Source organism: Anguilla rostrata, chromosome 5 (assembly GCF_018555375.3).
Source record: "Anguilla rostrata isolate EN2019 chromosome 5, ASM1855537v3, whole genome shotgun sequence".
Lineage (NCBI taxonomy): Eukaryota > Metazoa > Chordata > Actinopteri > Anguilliformes > Anguillidae > Anguilla > Anguilla rostrata.
The window spans coordinates 62,892,828-62,910,763 of NC_057937.1; the positions used below are offsets into that span (position 1 = coordinate 62,892,828).

General features: G+C 46.4%; 1 protein-coding gene across 1 annotated transcript; it reads left to right on the top strand.

The window, feature by feature from the left end:
* Positions 1-2,125: 2,125 nt before the first annotated feature.
* LOC135255905 (exosome complex component RRP40-like) lies at positions 2,126-6,574 on the top strand. Its single transcript, XM_064337681.1, has 4 exons — positions 2,126-2,390; positions 2,984-3,133; positions 3,733-3,884; positions 5,660-6,574. The coding sequence occupies exons 1-4, from the start codon at positions 2,196-2,198 to the stop codon at positions 5,865-5,867; spliced, it is 705 nt and encodes a 234-aa protein (XP_064193751.1). The 5' UTR covers positions 2,126-2,195; the 3' UTR covers positions 5,868-6,574.
* Positions 6,575-17,936: the final 11,362 nt, after the last annotated feature.

Here is a 17,936-nt window from a genome sequence, read left to right on the forward strand (position 1 = left end):
TGAACTGTAACCCAAAAGGTGAGATTCTGTCAACCAAGCAACCAAAATGCAAAGAAAACGCTCTGCATCCCTGTGCCACAAGCACTTTACACAACACCCTACGATAATTGTACTAAATTCTATCACATCAATACCAGTTTAATTTAAACGATGTGGAGTGAAGAAGTTTTGTGTTGAAACAGATTGCCTTTCCATCCTCCTTAGCGTGCAGCAATAAATGTCCTGTTTTTCTGTCTCCAGGAACACCAAAACTGACATCTTGATCACGAAGGACGACAGCTGCTGAATAGGGGTGGTGATATCATATCTTATGGGTAGAGTGATGTCACAAGCATGATGCCTCCATTAATTCCACAATGACATCATGTGGATTTCCCTAAAGCTGTACCTCTGAATAAACACTAATTCAACTGCAGACCAATGAGATACTGGAAAGGTGTTTACTCAGCACACACACACACACACACACTCTTTACGCACACACTCTCTCTCACACACACACACACACTCACACTCTCTCACACACACACTCTGTCTCTCTCTCACACACACACACACACACACTCTCTCACACACACACTCTCTCACACACACACTCTATTACACGCACACACACACTCTGTCTCTCACACACACACACTCTTACACACACACACTCTATTACATGCACACACACACTCACACTCTCTCACACACACACTCTGTCTTTCACAAACACACACACGATCACGCACACATAGGATGTGTGGTTCCTTTCTTCATCTGATTTACAGAGGGTGGACGGGTGAAAGCAATATGTTGGAAACCTCATCCGACCAACTGTATTCACTTCAGATCAGTGAAATGATGAAGGAGGGAAGGTATGGCCTCAAGGACACCATGGTACAGAAATAAGACTGGCCAGTGTTACACTGTCATACACCAAATCAGGGATTACAGGGCAGGGAGAGCCAGTGTTCTATGACACAGTGTACACTTCATGAGCTTCAAAAACCTAACAACTGAGGTCTCACATTTAATGACCGTCTTTTATTTTTAAAATTGCTGGTATTTCCATCCTAGGAGCGCTTACACTACACACGTAGTCACAGGCTGTGGTCACAGGGAGTCACTCACTGTACGAACCGCACCTAAAGACTTGAGATAAAATCTAATAAATTTGATATCACATGATAGGGGCGACATAGCTCAGGAGGTAAGAGCGGTTGTCTGGCGGTCGGAGGGTTGTCGGTTCAATCCCCACCCTGGGCGTGTCGACGTGTCCCTCTGACCGTCTGACATTAAACGGCCATCAGGCAGGTATGCAGGTATGTCGGGCAGGTACGTCGGGGGCAGGTACGCAGGTACATCGAAGGCATGCTCGCATAGCGATCACACAAAGACTGGGGATTTTCTGAAGATCTTGAATAAAAATCCAGTAGTATCCTGCAGTAGGCATTACCTTATGTTGAGTTGGAGGAGACTGCTCATATCTGGTTGACTTTGAGGAGGCTTAGATGGCAAGGACCTTTGACAGTGGCCTCCTACAGGCCAAGAGTGGTACAGGCATGATGCTTTGAACGTTCCATAATCCCTGTGAGTACATGTGCCTACAGACCCAGGGGATGGAGGATGACACAAGAGGCAGGTTCTCCTCCAGACAGGTCTTCTGTCAATCAGACTGGAAGTGACTTCTGGATTAGGGTCCGGGTTAAGGGGAAATATTTCCCGTCCTGTTCATTAATCTACTCACTTTACATTACGTGACGTGTGATTGTATTGTGAGGTTTGGGTCTGTGAGTACGTTTTTTTCCACGCAGCATCGATACAGGTTCTTCACCTTGATCAATCAAAGCAAAATACTTCTTTCCCACTCCAACCAAGGTGATGCTTCAGCTGCTACGAATGGCTTATGAATATCTTATTACGCACTAATGAAAACGCGCTAACGGCATTATCATATTTTTCTGGATAGCTGGCTTTCATTATTTCTGTCCCACAAATAAATTGCAATGAATAGATGAAATGTACAGCGACAAATTATACATTCCTGGTAAAACCATCTCGTGTGCGCCACGTTTGTCTCCCAATACGCGTCACCACAAGATGGCACTGTCGGTTACGAAGCTTCGCTCGATAGATTTGAATGTTGTGTTTCATTATTTTCCTTCCCCCCCGGAGTAACTTCACACAAGACACAAGAAACACGCTAAGCAATGTCGGACTGTTTGAAAGAAAAAGTTGGTGAGGTTTTACTACCAGGAGATATATTTTCATTTGAAAATACATCAGAAAAAGTCATATGTGGGCCCGGACTGCGACGAAACGTAGACGAAGTTCTTGTGTGCAAAAGCGGAATTTTGCGCCACAAACACCCAAACATGTATTGGGTTGACTCTCAACAAAAACGGGTAAGTAAGCTGGCTAACAATTAGTTCTGTACTAATTAACAGTGCTTCTCGTGGAGCAAGTAAAAGTAAAATGTTTGGGTCAACAAAAGCTATTCATGGTACAAAGGTTAAAAAGTGAAAAATATGTGTCTAATAAGCTAGTTAACACAGTCATTACCACGTGGGTCAAATCATTTGGGGGCATCGCGTAGCTAGTACAGTTGCTTTCGTGGTAGTTGGATCATTTTCAACGTTTATTATATTCTATTGTATTGTTTTTCTTCTCCCTCGACCAACAGTTGAGCATTTCCATTGCTTGTTATCCAGCCGAGCAGGAGAATTTAAATGCGCTTACGTTATATTTAACCGTTAGCTCGTTAGCTTGCTAAATGTTTAGCCTGGCAAACCGGGAGGTGCCGCGTGCACCAATACAGCCGTTCCGCTGCTGTTCACTAGCCGTGACCCCAGCAAACACTGACAGACAGCGACTGAACTGCACGTCACCTCCGTGTTTCTGAGCGAGGCGGGCACGCTGGTGTGTAGAAGAGGTTCTTTTAACCCCAGGAGGTCACTGTACGTTTAACAAACACGGTTCCTCTCTCTCTTTACCTCAGTATGTCCCGGCCAAAGGGGAGAGTGTCATCGGCATTGTCACTGCCAAGTCCGGCGATGTCTTCAAGGTGGACGTTGGAGGGAGCGAGCTGGCATCGTTGTCTTACCTGGCATTCGAGGGTGCCACCAAACGGAACCGGCCCAACGTACAGGTGAGTGGTGGTGTCGGCTCTGTGCAGTTTCATAATCAACTGCTGAAGGATTTGGCCGAGCTATTTACAGAGCCTTTTTCGGTGTCCTGTGCAATGGCAAACCTCACCAGTTCCAGATCAGCGCGCTCATTAATACGCGTTTCTAAAATTACTGCAGATCACTATTACCGCGAAGCACTACCTGCCTCGTCAATACTGTGTTAATATCGGGTTATGTTTTTAGTCGAGTTGGACTCTACATGAGTTGTGCGGTCTACTCTTTAGGTGCATGACAGATTTTTGCACCCTATCAGGAGTTAATGAATCTCATGGTGATCTTTTTATATAAAATACATGTGTTACCTGATTATTTCTTACACGTTTGTAAATCCCCACCATAATCTGTCAATATGCTGTAGAGTAGAATTTTTGTCACTATTACTAAGTTAGTAACATGCGTCTGCAGACCAGCTGTGGAGTGGTGTTGGTGTGTTTGGACGGGCCGATAGCGGGTCACAGTCTCTGCTGGGTATTTGGGGTGATATTGGGGTCGGTGCAGAACCGGGGTTAGTGCAGATGAGTGCTGTTGCTGTGGTAACGCAGGTGTGCTCTTGGCGCAGGTGGGAGACCTGGTGTACGGCCAGTTCCTCATCGCCAATAAGGACATGGAGCCGGAGCTGGTGTGCATCGACAGCTGCGGGCGGGCCAACGGCATGGGGGTGTTCGGAGCGGGGGGGCTGCTCATCAAGGTGTCCCTCGGGCTGGTGCGCAGGTACGTGCCTTTACCTGTACCTGCATGCGCTTAGGCAGGTAGGTGTGTTTACCTCTACTGCCATCCTGCATGCACTTACGCAGGTACATGCCTTTACCTGTACCTGCATGCGCTTACACAGCTACATGCCTTTACCTGTACCTGCATACGCTTACACAGGTACATACCTTTACCTGTACCTGCATGCGCTTATGCAGGTACATACCTTTACCTGTACCTGCATGCGCTTACACAGGTACATACCTTTACCTGTACCTGCATGCGCTTACGCAGCTACATGCCTTTACCTGTACCTGCATGCGCTTAGGCAGGCAGGTAGGTGTGTTTACCTGTACCTGCATGCACTTACGCAGGTACATACCCTTACCTGTACCTGCATGCGCTTACGCAGGTACATACCTTTACCTGTACCTGCATGCGCTTACGCAGGTACGTGCCTTTACCTGTACCTGCATGCTCTTACGCAGCTATATGCCTTTACCTGTACCTGCATGCACTTACCCAGCTACATGCCTTTACCTGTACCTGCATGCGCTTACGCAGCTACATGCCTTTACCTGTACCTGCATGCGCTTACGCAGCTACATGCCTTTACCTGTACCTGCATGCGCTTACGCAGCTACATGCCTTTACCTGTACCTGCATGCGCTTACGCAGCTACATGCCTTTACCTGTACCTGCATGTGCTTACGCAGGTACATGCCTTTACCTGTACCTGCATGCCTTACGCAGCTACATGCCTTTACCTGTACCTGCATGCGCTTACGCATACATACCTTTACCTGTACCTGCATGTGCTTATGCAGGTACGTGTGTTTACCTGTACCGTAGTGCTGCATGTGCTTATGCAGGTGCTTGTCTTTACCTTTACCTGCATGCAGTATGCATGTGTGCTACTGACTGTGGCTCTTATTACTTGTATGCATTTATATTTATTATTATATCATGGGACTGGGTTGGCATGGTTTCTGGTAAAATGAAGGTCAAATAAAAAACAAATAATTGTTTTAGTGTTTGCACTTTAGCTGTTTTTAGCCTGGTCTATATCCCTGTAGATATAACTTGTGTGGATGTACTTACGTACTGTCGCATGGTAGGCTACTCTGTAAGAGTGTCTGAAAAAGCAGTGCATTGCTAGGTCATTTAAACTTAAAGTTTTTTAGTGGATCCTTATCAAGTGCACCTGCACAGCAGACACACGTTAGTCAAAGGACCAGGTTCGTATGTTATTTCAAGTCTTCAGTGTCACGACCAGCAGTTACATAAACTTACAACGGAACCTGAGGTTTTGTAGGGCGTGTAAGAGGAATTGACCAAAACGGTCTCATTCCAGCTGCTGGCAGAAAAAAAACTTAACTAAACTTAACTAAAAAATAAATAAAAAATATCTGGGTTAGGACACCTCGGATAACTTAAGCCCGCGTCTGCAAATTTTAAGGGTCAGTACCATATTCAATTTACGAATCCAAAAGTCCTCATCGAACATAATAGGCATTTTCACTTCATCAATTGAAAGTCTGTCAGCCCAGCCCTGGCATGGACCCCCTAGTGGTGAATGTGCGTCAGTGCGGAGCGGCTCACCAGGGGGGTATTTCACGAAGCAGGATTACTGAGTAAAACATGGAACAGCTCTTTTTTTTTTACCTCAGTCCATGTTCCAGGTTTGGGAGGGTTTGGGGTTTTACTCAGTGCAGGTGCTGCTCTGTGAAACGGGGCCCGTGCTGATGGGCGTGTGCTGCTGTGTGTGACCGTGTGCTGACTGGCGCCCCCTGCAGGCTGCTGGCCCAGCAGAGCGCGCTGGTGAAGGAGCTGGAGCAGGTGTTCCCGTTCGAGATGGTGGTGGGCCTGAACGGGCGGGTGTGGGTGAAGGCGCAGAGCATGCAGCGCGTCCAGGTGCTCGCCAGCCTGCTGGAGAGCTGCGAGAACATGACGCCGCAGCAGCGCCACGCCCTGTTCCGCCGGGCGGCCAACGGCGCCTCCTGATGGCCCGCGCCTGCCGCTGCGCCCCGCTCCACCCGCTAACCCCCCCCACCTGCTGCGCCCCACCGCGCCGCGGTTTGGGTGGGGGTCCACGCTGGGAGACGACTGGACTGGAGGTCACCGTGGCGATGATGTCAGAGGAGCTCCCTGCTAACGCCTGGCAAGCGTTTTAACAACACTGCAACTGGACCTCTCCACCTGCTGCCAACGTTTGATGCTAACCCCCCCCCTCCATTTTGACAGTGGTGCCACCCAGTCACTGCCATTAATGAACCTCTCCCATTTTGCTTCCCTCCCACGTGATTGGACAAATGGGGAAGTGATGCGCTTTCACAGCAGCCAATGAAATGTCCAGAATGGAGTTGGGTGAAAAATGCAGACTTTCCTTCAGTTATTCGGCAAATGGAGCATGCTAATTTTGTTCATCTTGGGGGGGACTTTTTTATATCAAATGTATGCCAAGCACCCAAGAGAACTAGAGGAGGAGAAAAAAAAATTGGTTTTGAGAGAAAGATCTAACGTCAAATATGTAACTTGATATTTTGATGGAATGCTATATTTTGATTTGTCTCATGGACGTAACTTGCAAAACGGTTGTTTCTATGAGATGTGAAGTGTTTTCACTTAAATGTTTTCATGGTTTACCCTTGGCAGCTCTGCATGGGTTGCATATGAATATTTTTTTGTAAATAAATTAATTCATGAACACATTTCAACTTGTTACAGTCATTTGTAAATCACTCTCAACTAGGCAAACACAAGTATAGCATTTTAAGCAATCTATATGTTCAGTTATAAATATATTTTTCTTTCATCCCATGAATGTTACCACATAACTGCATGACTCTTAACTTGTGGGGAGAAACGGTCAACTGGAGAAGCTGCATTTTAAGTGAACAGTTCTTCGCCAGGTTTCACAGCTTTATAGAATATTTCTGAAGAAAAATAACAAAAGGACAACTTCCATACTGTCCAATTAAGTACTGTTACTGCATTATTATAATAGTTGTGTTGTTAGTAACGCGCGCTGTTAGCGCGTTTTGTTGTTAGCATGCTAACGACTGGAGTAGAAACTGAACACATTCCTGTTAAAGCCGGTTATGCACATCGTGATGTTGTGTTTGTTTGCTTCTCTCTTGATCCGACTGATCAGTGGATTTACTGAATGTGATCTCTAGTTCCCCAGAGCCCTGGGCAACGGTGTGCTCTTATAATTACTCCGTCTTGTACTGCGGCTGTAGAAAAGTAGTTCCACATCCCTCTCTGCTTAGTTAGTTTTATCTCATAAAAAACACGTTTTCAACGTACAAAAATGCCAAGTTACTAAAAAGTATTGATATCAAAATGACGCCAAGTTACGATACTACAAACAATATAGGCTATCTTGCCTCACCGAAATGACATAAGATGTATCTCAAAGCAATGCTACCCAATATTTCCTCAGTTCTTTCAAGTCACTTGGCCCTGTGTATAAGCATGCACTACATGGACAGGCCAAACATATGTGTGGATGGCTCTCTCACAGTCAAGATTGATTGAATAGGTGTGTGTATGTCCAATTTGTATTGGTATGTAGGCCTATGTATTTCGCTGCCCAGGCTTTCTGTTGCGTGAATGATAGTATGTTTCTTGGTACAAGTGTGTTCGTGAATGTGAATGTAAGATGCTGCCAGGGAAATGTCCCCATGCGGATAAAGAAGTTCTCTCTGTATGTATGTACAATATATGTTTTACATGCAGTATTTATAGTACGTAGCAAATATACAATAACTTGCACATGTACTCAAATTCAGTTCAGAAGCAAGTATAAACATGTTTTCTGGAGAAATGTGCTTCCTGTCGTTGCTCAGCAGCAGTTCTGTACATTAATGAATTTATACATTAATTTCAATGTACAATGTTCAATGTGTTCCATGAGGCAATTCAAAATATTTGTCTCTTTGATCTGACAGAAATTTTGCATGACATTGTGAAATGGTAATATTAGAAAACACAGGGCCAAGTGACTTGAAAGAACTGAGGAAATATTGGGTAGCATTGCTTTGAGATACATCTTATGTCATTTCGGTGAGGCAAGATAGCCTATATTGTTTGTAGTATCGTAACTTGGCGTCATTTTGATATCAATACTTTTTAGTAACTTGGCATTTTTGTACGTTGAAAACGTGTTTTTTATGAGATATCAGTTCTTTTTGCAAAGCGTTTTATTATGAGAGTGAGAAATGCGACCCTGCAAGAAACGGTTGTGGATTATGGCTATCGTTGTGTGAATCTGTACAGTCTGATGAGCGTGTACCGTTCAGCAGTTTCGGTTTGCTATATATGTAAAACAGTGGCTGTGAGAAAGGATGCAGTGGCGTAAGCGTAAACGCATCAGGAACGCAGATGGAATATGGTATGTACTCACGGATTTGACGTCCATCCAACGAGCCTTGACTGACAAAATAATCAACATGCCCGTAGAATTATAACTCCCTAGGTCGCAACTTGTGTAGCCTTCTGTCCTGCTCCGTTTTCTGTTATTTCGTGGAGATGCACTTTTAGTGTTTGTAAGGTTTATCCTTCTGTCCTGCTCCATTGTCTGTTATTTCGTGGAGATGCACTTTTAGTGTTTGTAAGGTTTATAAGGCATTTTGATAGGCTTATCTGCAGGTAGGAATCCTCTTCGCTGTTTTGCTAAACGAGAACCGGAAAACATGATAGTGGAGAATAGGAGCAGACGCATATGTCCCAGCAGGCTTTGCATATGAGAGAAAACAACAGTGTGAGAGAAATGAAAATGAAATTACGAAATTCCGTAGTTGAAACAATATGTTTTTAGCAGAATGGGCATGTAGGTGAAGGTTGACATGATCACGGAGTATAGTGCGAAGTAAATGGAGTGACCATGAGCGAGCTTATATTCCTTATCAAATGGTATATATAACAGTCGGTATTGAATGTTAGTTGTTGAAGTGGAGGGTTAAATAACATTGCACTCATTATTTGCCTGTACTGTAATGTAATCTTTTGCACGAATGTTTTTTTCTCATGTTCAGTGCTAGTAGTTATACTTATGAGTGAATCATGATTTTAAATGTAATGTTTTAATGCGGAGTTGCAGAACGTACACGTAGTAAGTGGCTAGATACTATGTGGCTAGATAGAGAACAGGGCGAGGTAACATGAATGTAGAAACGTGGCGTTTGCTGATATTAAGGTTTTGTACGGTAGCCAAGTGAAGAAATATAGTTAGTAGAAATGGCACAGTGGTGAACTGGTGTAACTTTTAAATAAAATGAATACATTTGCGTCATGAAATGCATATGGGTGGCCGTGAGTGAGTGAGGTTTACCAGTCTGTGACTTCGTTAGCTAATGCCATAGCTATGCAATGCGTGAAATATCATTAGCGAATCTGTCGGTGGTTTTAAAGAAGAACACAAGCCAGTAAGCACAGAAGAGCTTCCGTTGAGTCCATATGGCCTAGCAATATTGTAGCCGGTCAATAACTGAACGTACAGACGGTAAGTCATAATGCATATATCTTAGCAATATTGTAGCCGGTTAATAACTAAACGGTGAACGGCGGGTAGATATGGTGCAAAAGCAATAATTAAGAAGTAGTAGACAATTATTAGTGATGGTTGAAGCAGGTTAAAGAAACGTGTTCCAAGCTGGGTTTGAACCTAGGACCCCATGATCCCAAGACTGTAACCTTACCCACTAGGCCACAGGCAGACTAGCTGTTTGAACAGGAAATGTTTCAGAGTAAAAATGTATGGGTATTTTGCGTGTGTATGCGCGTTTTTGATTGGGTCGTGTAGGTGCAGATTTGGCTGGTGTCAGTGAAATGTCCAATGGGGAGACATGTTGTTAGTGGGATAGGCGGCAGGAAAAATAAGAATGAGAAGAAGAAGAAGAAGAAGAAGAAGAAGAAGAAAGAGAAGAAGAAGTAGAAGAAGAAGAAGAAGAAGAAGGAGAAAACGCAAAATCCCCTTAGTTTGGGGCTTTATTGTGTGGACATGTGAAGTTGTTTATGAATTCTGTCTGTTGAAATGGGGTCAGAATGAACAGAATTTAATGTTTTTAAGGGCTGAGTGTCTGTGGCTGTTGTGGTTATTTCTGTGGGGAACCCTGAAAAGTGCCAAAGTCTCGGTGCTGTATAGGTATGGGGCATGCCCCCGCCAAGGCGTAACTTGGCGGGATGGCATACCTGCCATCCCAATATCCAGTCAAAACTAGATATAAATATTACAGTGATTTCCTAACGAAGACACGGTAATCCGTAAGCACTGAAACTACATTCAAAACACACAATGCAAAAAAAAAAAAAAACGGTCAGACCAACGTAAGGATGTTACATCATAGGTTTTTCTACAGGGTTCAGTGGTGGATGAGGATTTTAATAAATATGGATGAAACTCAAATGAGTGAAATCTAATTGATTATGAATAATGATGAAGAATAATGTTTCAATTTCAGAAGGTTGCATGTATGTCAGGTATTAAGAGAACAAGACCTTCATTTTGGTATTCGCTGCCACCTGTTGCTGAATTCCAGTATTGCAGTTTCCTTCATTCCTTGAACCAAAATTTTCCCTTATTTGCTGTGCCGGGTAAGCTGCTTGTAAATTCTTATTTGAATACACATCAGTATCCTAGATGGGGCTGCACGATTCCAACGTCCAACAATAGTTAAAATTATATTTTCCTTTGGCCACCGAGGGGGTGGATTAAAATTCCAGTCTTTGTGTGTAATGATAAACCAAATGTTTCTCCCTTTTACTGGACGAGTTTTGCCTTCTGTATTTAGTTTTTTTTTTTTTTTTAGAGAGGTTCAGCTGTCAGGAAAACGCTCTACAGATGAACAGATACTGTCTGCGGCTGGCACGCTAATCTCAGAGATTTAGTTTTCCTAGACGCAGGGCCCTGGGAAACGTCATTCCGATCCCCGTTTTGGTCGGGAGTCAAACCGCACATCCACCATGGCAACGGGAGAGGCGGAAAATTACGCGCGTGACAGTTTCAGCGTATCGGTAGGAGAATCTTGCGCGGAGGGTTTGCGCCACGTACTGCTTACGTACGCTGGGGTTTTGACTCCCAACAACGTCAAAAGCAGACCCGGGCCAAAACATTATTTTGACATGCTTCGGGTCAAAACTCAAATTTATGCATATTCCAATTGTAAAAGAAACGCCAGTTGTTTTTCAAGAATATTCTTAAAGTAATCATTTAGTGTAACTGCATGTACTGGTTATACTGGCGCACGAATTAAGCGCTGGCTGTCTGCCACGTGCAGCTGGCGCCCCTCCATTTATTAAATGTAGATACAAGGGATCCGCGCGCCAGTCCCAGGCAACATGTCAGCGGTTTCTGCCATTATTAGAGTGCCAGAGCAAAGCGGCTAATTTTTTATCGGCAGCTGAACATAGTTTGAGTTTAAAGAACAGTATGCGACAGAAGGAGATTCGATGTCTCGTAAATGACGCAGTATGATGTTCTGCCCGGCAGGTCCGATTTGTTTTAAAAAAACATTTCGGTTAAAAAAAAAGTGCTACTGCAACTCCTTACTTCCCAGGGGAAAGAATTCAAACGTTTCCGGGCTCTGATAAGAGCAGAGTTTGTTTGGCTGAATGTGGAATTTCAGGGGCCTCTAGTTATTGATGGGAGTGCTCTGGGGTTGTTCGATTTTTATGACCAGTTTCTCCACAACGCAAGAAACATTGAACATTGTTCCTTTTTATAAAGAGTTGTGTTGACAGACTTAACATGTGGGTGTGTTCAAGTATTACATTATCATTCAACCGTTTAAAAAACGCCTTTTGTTTGAGTGACTTACACACATTTTTAACAATATATTCATGCAGCTGAATATTTTATTGAAACGGTTCAGGTGAAATACCTTTCCTCAGTGATGCAAAGGCTGTGCCCCATCTGGGAATCAAACTGGCATTCTCTGGGTTATAGCCCAGGGCTTTAACTCCACTACCACACAATGCCCCTGCTCGCATTGTAGTATAAAACACCGGGAGCCGAGCTGTGTCTCTGGTTCCTCCGTTCTCTTAAATGATACGAGGACTTGTCCCATTTGCATGGACACTTCAGAAGGCGCTTTTGCATGTGCGGAATACGAGGCTTCTGCATGTAAATCCAGGTTAAATAATTATGCCGGGAGTAAGACCAAATGTACCAAATTGTACTTTTTTTTGGTGGGGGGGGGGGGGGGGGGTTGGGGGTGGAGTTCCCCTCTAGTCGTGTGTGGTTGTTCTCTCCTTGGCAAACTGCAGTACTGCAGGAGACAGTCCCCCCCAGTACTGCCCCCCTCCACCTCCTATTGTCTGCTCCAAGTCACACACAGACCCACACACGCATATGCATACACCCTCTCACACTCAGGCACACACACACACACACACACACACACACACTCTCTCGCGCACACATTCACACACACACTCAGGCACACACACACACACACACTCTTTCTCTCTCGCACACACACAAACTCTCTCTCTCACACGCACACTCAGAACACATACAGACACACTCAGAGCACACTCAGGCACACACACACTCTCTCTCACACACACACAGGGTCTCGCTGCAGGATGATCCTCTGCAGGTCATTGTGGATCAGGTTTCAGAGTGTCTCAGCTTGTTAAGTTGGTTGCCGTGGCGCAGACTGGGTCACCTGTAAGTGATCTGTCACAGGTGGAAATCAGACCTTTTAGAGTCATTGTAAAAACGTCTTTAAAAAAAAAAAAAAAGATAAAAGTCTTCCTGCACATCGCTGGGAGTTTCCAGCAGAGTGGAGGGTCTGGCCGCCGGCCTGCGTTTCTGGGCGTGGCAGATTCACACCCAGGAGGCCCGAGGTAATGCTCTCCCTCCCTCTCATATGGAAATTCTGTGTGCAAATTGGGTGTTACCTAGGCGACAGCAGAGTGGCCAATGGGGAGTGGTTTGAAACTGTCTGTCGTCAACAGTTGAAGAGAATGGACGTTTCTTTTAAAACTGTTGGCAGGAATATTACTTATATTTTTTAAAAGCTGAGGAAACTTCTTGATTGCATATTATCCACGGTCTGCTCTTGATGTACGTGGACAAATAGAGCACTAGACTTGGGCAGTTGACTGAAAGTAGTGTAGTTTCAGAATTTGATGTTTTTATAGCTGCGATTGCTGCCCAACACCTGCTCAACTGGAGGTGGGCGTTACTGTTCCTGCCCTGAAGCACTGAAACAGCTGTGAGTGTGTGTGTGTGTGTGTGACAGAGAATGAGAGCGAGAGTGTGTGTGTGAGACAGAAAAAGTGTGTGTGTGTGTGTGTGTGTGTGTGTGTAACAGAAAGAGAGTGTGTGTGTCTCTCCCTTGTTTGCGTGAGAGGGAATGTGTTCTTGTGCGTTTCTGTGCTAAAGTCAAATCAAATGCACTGGATAAATCTTTGCACTGCAATGGAAAGCACGTTTACACACACACACACATGCAAACTGAGCTACACCGGCTTACTGTGCTGTAATTGCCTCTCGGGTTCTGTGCGTCAGCTCAGGACAGGAAGCTGGCTGGCGGGTTCGCTGGGTGCCAGAGGAGTGATTTGTCATTGAGTCATGGAAGACTCGAGGCCGCGAGGCCCCAGCTGAGCTCGGTAAAGAATCCTGGCAGGCAGGCGTGTCTGGCGCCCCCGGTGGTGGGAGGTATTTATGGTGGCTATGAATGGGCCATTCCAAATTCGGGTGGGACTGGCGATGCCAAATCAGTTGCGTGAGAATGTGAGACTCTCTCTGATGAACAGGCTGTGAGTCGGCACAAGGTTGGCATACGGGCGTTACCGACAGAGTAGTGGGAAATGACGATATTTGTTCATTATTTTATAATGAATGTTTGGCCGGTATTTTTATTTTTAAAACAGAATCGGGGCCCCTGAAGGGATGTGTGGAGAACTGTGGTCCACTTTGAACAGCAGCCTGCAGGACGTCACAGAAGTGACCTGTTGACTTGGTTGGAAGATATGTGGACAGTTGCACAATCTGAACGCGATAGTGTTGTGCAAACTCTGCACTGTGCTGCAAAGCGTGCGCTTGTGTTGCTGGAGCTCGTATCTCTGTCCCAGCTCGGCTCGGTTACCCAGGAGAGCAACAACATGCAGACGATTTAATTTATGGTTCAGCCACTTATCAGGTATACTCTTACAGAGAGCCACCGATACAGTCAGGTCATGGTCCTCAGTCTGGGCCCCACCTGCCAATCAAACATAGAACCTTGCGGTCACAAACCCCGTTCCCTAGCGACTGTACCACACTGCTGCCCCATTGGTCAGTTCACGAGCAACTGTACAACGTGACGTGAAAATCGGTGTGCTCGAAAATCAGCGTGTGGTCTGAGGAAACGGGATGCTTCAGTCCTGAAGTACGATAATCATTCCGTTTAATGTACTGCTGCTCTCAGACTCTCAGACTCCGGTTTGGTCCTTAGATTTAAACGTCGTAAGCCGACCTCGTTTACGGTTGTCGAAGAGACCGCCTGGTCCCGGTCCCGGTGCCTGGTCCTGGTCCTGTGCCTGGTCCTGGTCCTGGTCCTGGTCCCGGTCCCGGTCCTGGTCCTGGTCCCGTGCCTGGTCCCGGTCCTGGTCCTGGTCCTGTGCCTGGTCCCGGTCCTGGTCCTGGTTCTGTGCCTGGTCCTGGTCCCGGTCCTGGGCCTGGTCTCGGTCCCGGTCCTGGTCCTGTGCGCCTCGGTGGCTGTGTACACTCGGTGAACCAGGCTTTCTCAGTCCCAGGGCAGAGTCTGTCCGCGCCGAGCCAAAGAAAACAGCCAGAACTCGGACGGGAATTAGCTTCAGCTTAGCGGCTTTCAGCGGGAACCCCGCCAGCCCTGCCGCCTCTGGGAAGATCTCCGCCGGTGAATTCACTCCGCACACACAAATGTTTATTCAGCTTTTAAAAACGCTCCCTTTACCCACGCACAACAAAGACTCTCCTTATATGGACATTTGATATACCGCCGATCTGGATTCAGGATTTTTTTTTGTGTGTGTGTGTGTGTGTGTGTGCGACAACGAAAGGCGGTTCTGTTTTGAGCGTTTATCTGGACATACTGTTAGTATCGAGGCATGATACTGGTCACTTGAAATACACATTATAGTGTAATTTGTATAGGTTAATATATAGAAATATTGGAAAAAATATACCAATTATTCACACTTGTGTTTAGTGAAATGTTTTAAATTAAAAAAAAATATATTAAATAAAAAAATTACATTGGCATATTTGCCTCCATATTTTTGAAAATATTATTAATAGTGTATCTTTTTTTCTCCAGCTTATGGTGGCCTGTGTTCATTTTGTTTGGGCACTAGTAAGCTCTCCTACATTATAAGTCTGACTTTAGGAAGTGTCTAAAAATGGCATGTTCAAAAGAACCATGAATCGCTCACTGTTCAGACATACCAAGCTTTTTAAAGTCTATTTAAGTGGTGACTGCCAAGTCAACCTAATTATAGAAACTTTGTTATAGAAACTTAAAAACCATTTGCTGAATAGTCACTACATTTGAATGTTTAATATTAAATAAAATAAAACCGATAACGTTTGTGAAATTGAATTTAGGAATCTGGCGACTAACAGATTGCTTACAAAAAAAGGTCTACTTAACATACAATAAATGTTTTTTTTTTTTGAAGTGTCATTGATGAACCCAGTTTGACTACTTTACGAGTTACAAAATTTAGAACCTGAAGCACAAACCAGTACTGGCTAAAATCTGAAGCCCCTGCCTGCTAGAATTAGTGTTTATGGAGTTTCAGGAAGACCCGTGACCTTTGACCTGACCCTCCAGCTCCACTCAACGGCAGCTGACACTGATATCAGGCTCTTCTGACTGTGTGTGTGCGTGTCTCCAGGTGTGTTTGACATCGGCTAATGGGAGAGTCGGGTTTCTATGACATCACAATGGGTGGACTGCATTCCGCCTCCAGTCAGCGACGTGTTCTGAGCAGGCTCAAACGCAGCAGAGCAAACCGACTGGTTCAGAATGGCAGCTTGGCGAGTCACTGGCACCGCATCATAGCCCCGCCCATTTTCCTTCTCATGGCACCTTCCTCTCTTTTCACATTAGCTGGGGTTAACTCTTCCTCCCTCTCTCTCTTCCTCTCTCTCACTCTCTTCCGTCCTCCACGGCCTTCAGTTTACATGTCCTCTAATCCACACACACAGATGTCTGAGCAGCGCCCCCCCCTCGCGCCCCCCCCCTCTGCTCTCATAATAAATAAGTCGTTGGCGGGTCGTCTCTCGCGGCGCTCTGAGTCCCGCGGCGGTGCCGGCGGCCTGGAACTCATTACGGCTATCAGACGCAGGCGGGACAGCTGAGCCGTGTTTACACGCCCCTCTGACACGCCACACGTCCCTCTGACACGCCACACGCCCCTCTGACACGTCACACATCCCTCTGACACGCCACACGTCCCTCTGACACGCCACACGTCCCGCTTCCTGACCGCGCCCACGTGTCCTGGCGCTCGCCACTAAGCATCAGAAACCGCACGCGGGTCGGAATCCTCCGCACCCGGAGAGCGTCTGGGTCGCATTCTGGCGGCGTCGGGTCTGAGCGCGTCTTTTCTTGTGGTCTGTGGTTTTTCCTACTGACGGCATCCCATAATAAGCGTGAGGGAGTCCCCGGACACCCGGTTGCTGGGCTGGTCGTCAGGGTTGGACGGAACACCGAGCGCAGCAGCCAGGAGAAACGCGATCTCCATCTAAACGCACAGAACGGAATATGCAAGGGCTAAACGTCCAGCGTGAGCAGCGACCCGGGAGCAGCGGCTCAGGCCTCACCACCCGTCTGGGGGGGACCAGCAGGGGGGCGAGTGGGGGGGATTCATGCGTTCAGCTCATGATATTCGGTGCTTGTTATCCTCCCCCCATCCAGATCTGCGATTGCTGCCACCCAATCCAGGTCCACAGTTGCAACCCCCCTCTCCCCATACCCTTCCTGCTAAGAGATGCCCCCCCCCCACCTCCCACAGTTCCTCAGGGTCAGCCCCCCCATTCACACTGATGACCCCACCCTTACATCCCCTGCGTTCAGCGGACGCCGGTGCACTAGTAGCGTAGCATAGCATAGCGTAGCGTAGCCGCTCTCTCCAGCACCACCACAACCACCTAAAACGCTTCCTTTCGCCAAAGAATAACAGTCTGGCCGAACAAGCACTTCATTCAGCTCATCAACCTGTTCAAACATCCTGCCCCCCCGTCCCTGACACCCCCTCCCCACGTGCCCCTGTCTGGACAGCTGTGTGCCGCCCGTTCCCGGGACAATGACCTCATATGCTCCAGCAGATCCAGTGTGTGCGTGAGAGGAGAGTGTGTGTGTGCGAGTGAGAGAGAGGAGTGTGTGTGTGTGCGTGAGAGAGAGAGGAGTGTGTGTGTGAGTGAGAGAGAGGAGTGTGTGTGAGAGAGAGAGAGAGGAGTGTGTGCTTGTGAGAGAGTGTGTGAGAGAGAGAGAGAGAGAGAGAGAGAGGAGTGTGTGCTTGTGAGAGAGTGTGTGTGAGAGAGAGAGAGAGGACTGTGTCAGTCAGTGATGGTTCACACACACATAAATTAATTTACTACAAATGGCATGTAACATTTTAGACTCCTGGTCCTGTTCCTGGCCAGTCAATCAGATTCATCCCCATGGCAGTTGGGCTAGCCAATCAGATACATCCTAGTGGGGGTTCGACCAGCCAATGAGATACATCCCCGTGGGGCCTGCCACTCCTGCCAAGTTTGACAAAGTGGGGTTTTCCGTGAAGGGAACTGGCTAATCAGGAGCCTGTCTTTCATTTGCATGAAAACAAATTTACCCAGTGAGATGCAGGCAGATATGGAGTAAAACTGCAATGGGGGGGGAGGGGGTAGATAGCATCTCGCCGGACTGCATGTAAACACGCTGCGGAGTAAAAGAGCCTCTGTGGGGGGGGCGAGGGGCAGTAATGGGGGGGGCGAGAGAGAGGGAGAGACAGGGAGAAAAATACCTGAACCTGTCCCCAGCTAGCAAGGGAGGGGAAGAAAGTAGTGCGTTGGAAATTTTGCGTGCCTGATTCTGTTAGCACTGACAATGTTCA

Excerpts from the sequence above, each read along its gene's own strand:
- LOC135255905 (XM_064337681.1), top strand. The coding sequence starts at position 2,196 with ATGTCGGACTGTTTGAAAGAAAAAGTTGGTGAGGTTTTACTACCAGGA. Across the intron at positions 2,391-2,983 it reads TTGACTCTCAACAAAAACGG|TATGTCCCGGCCAAAGGGGA; the intron begins GTAAGTAAGCTG and ends TCTTTACCTCAG. Across the intron at positions 3,885-5,659 it reads TCCCTCGGGCTGGTGCGCAG|GCTGCTGGCCCAGCAGAGCG; the intron begins GTACGTGCCTTT and ends CGCCCCCTGCAG.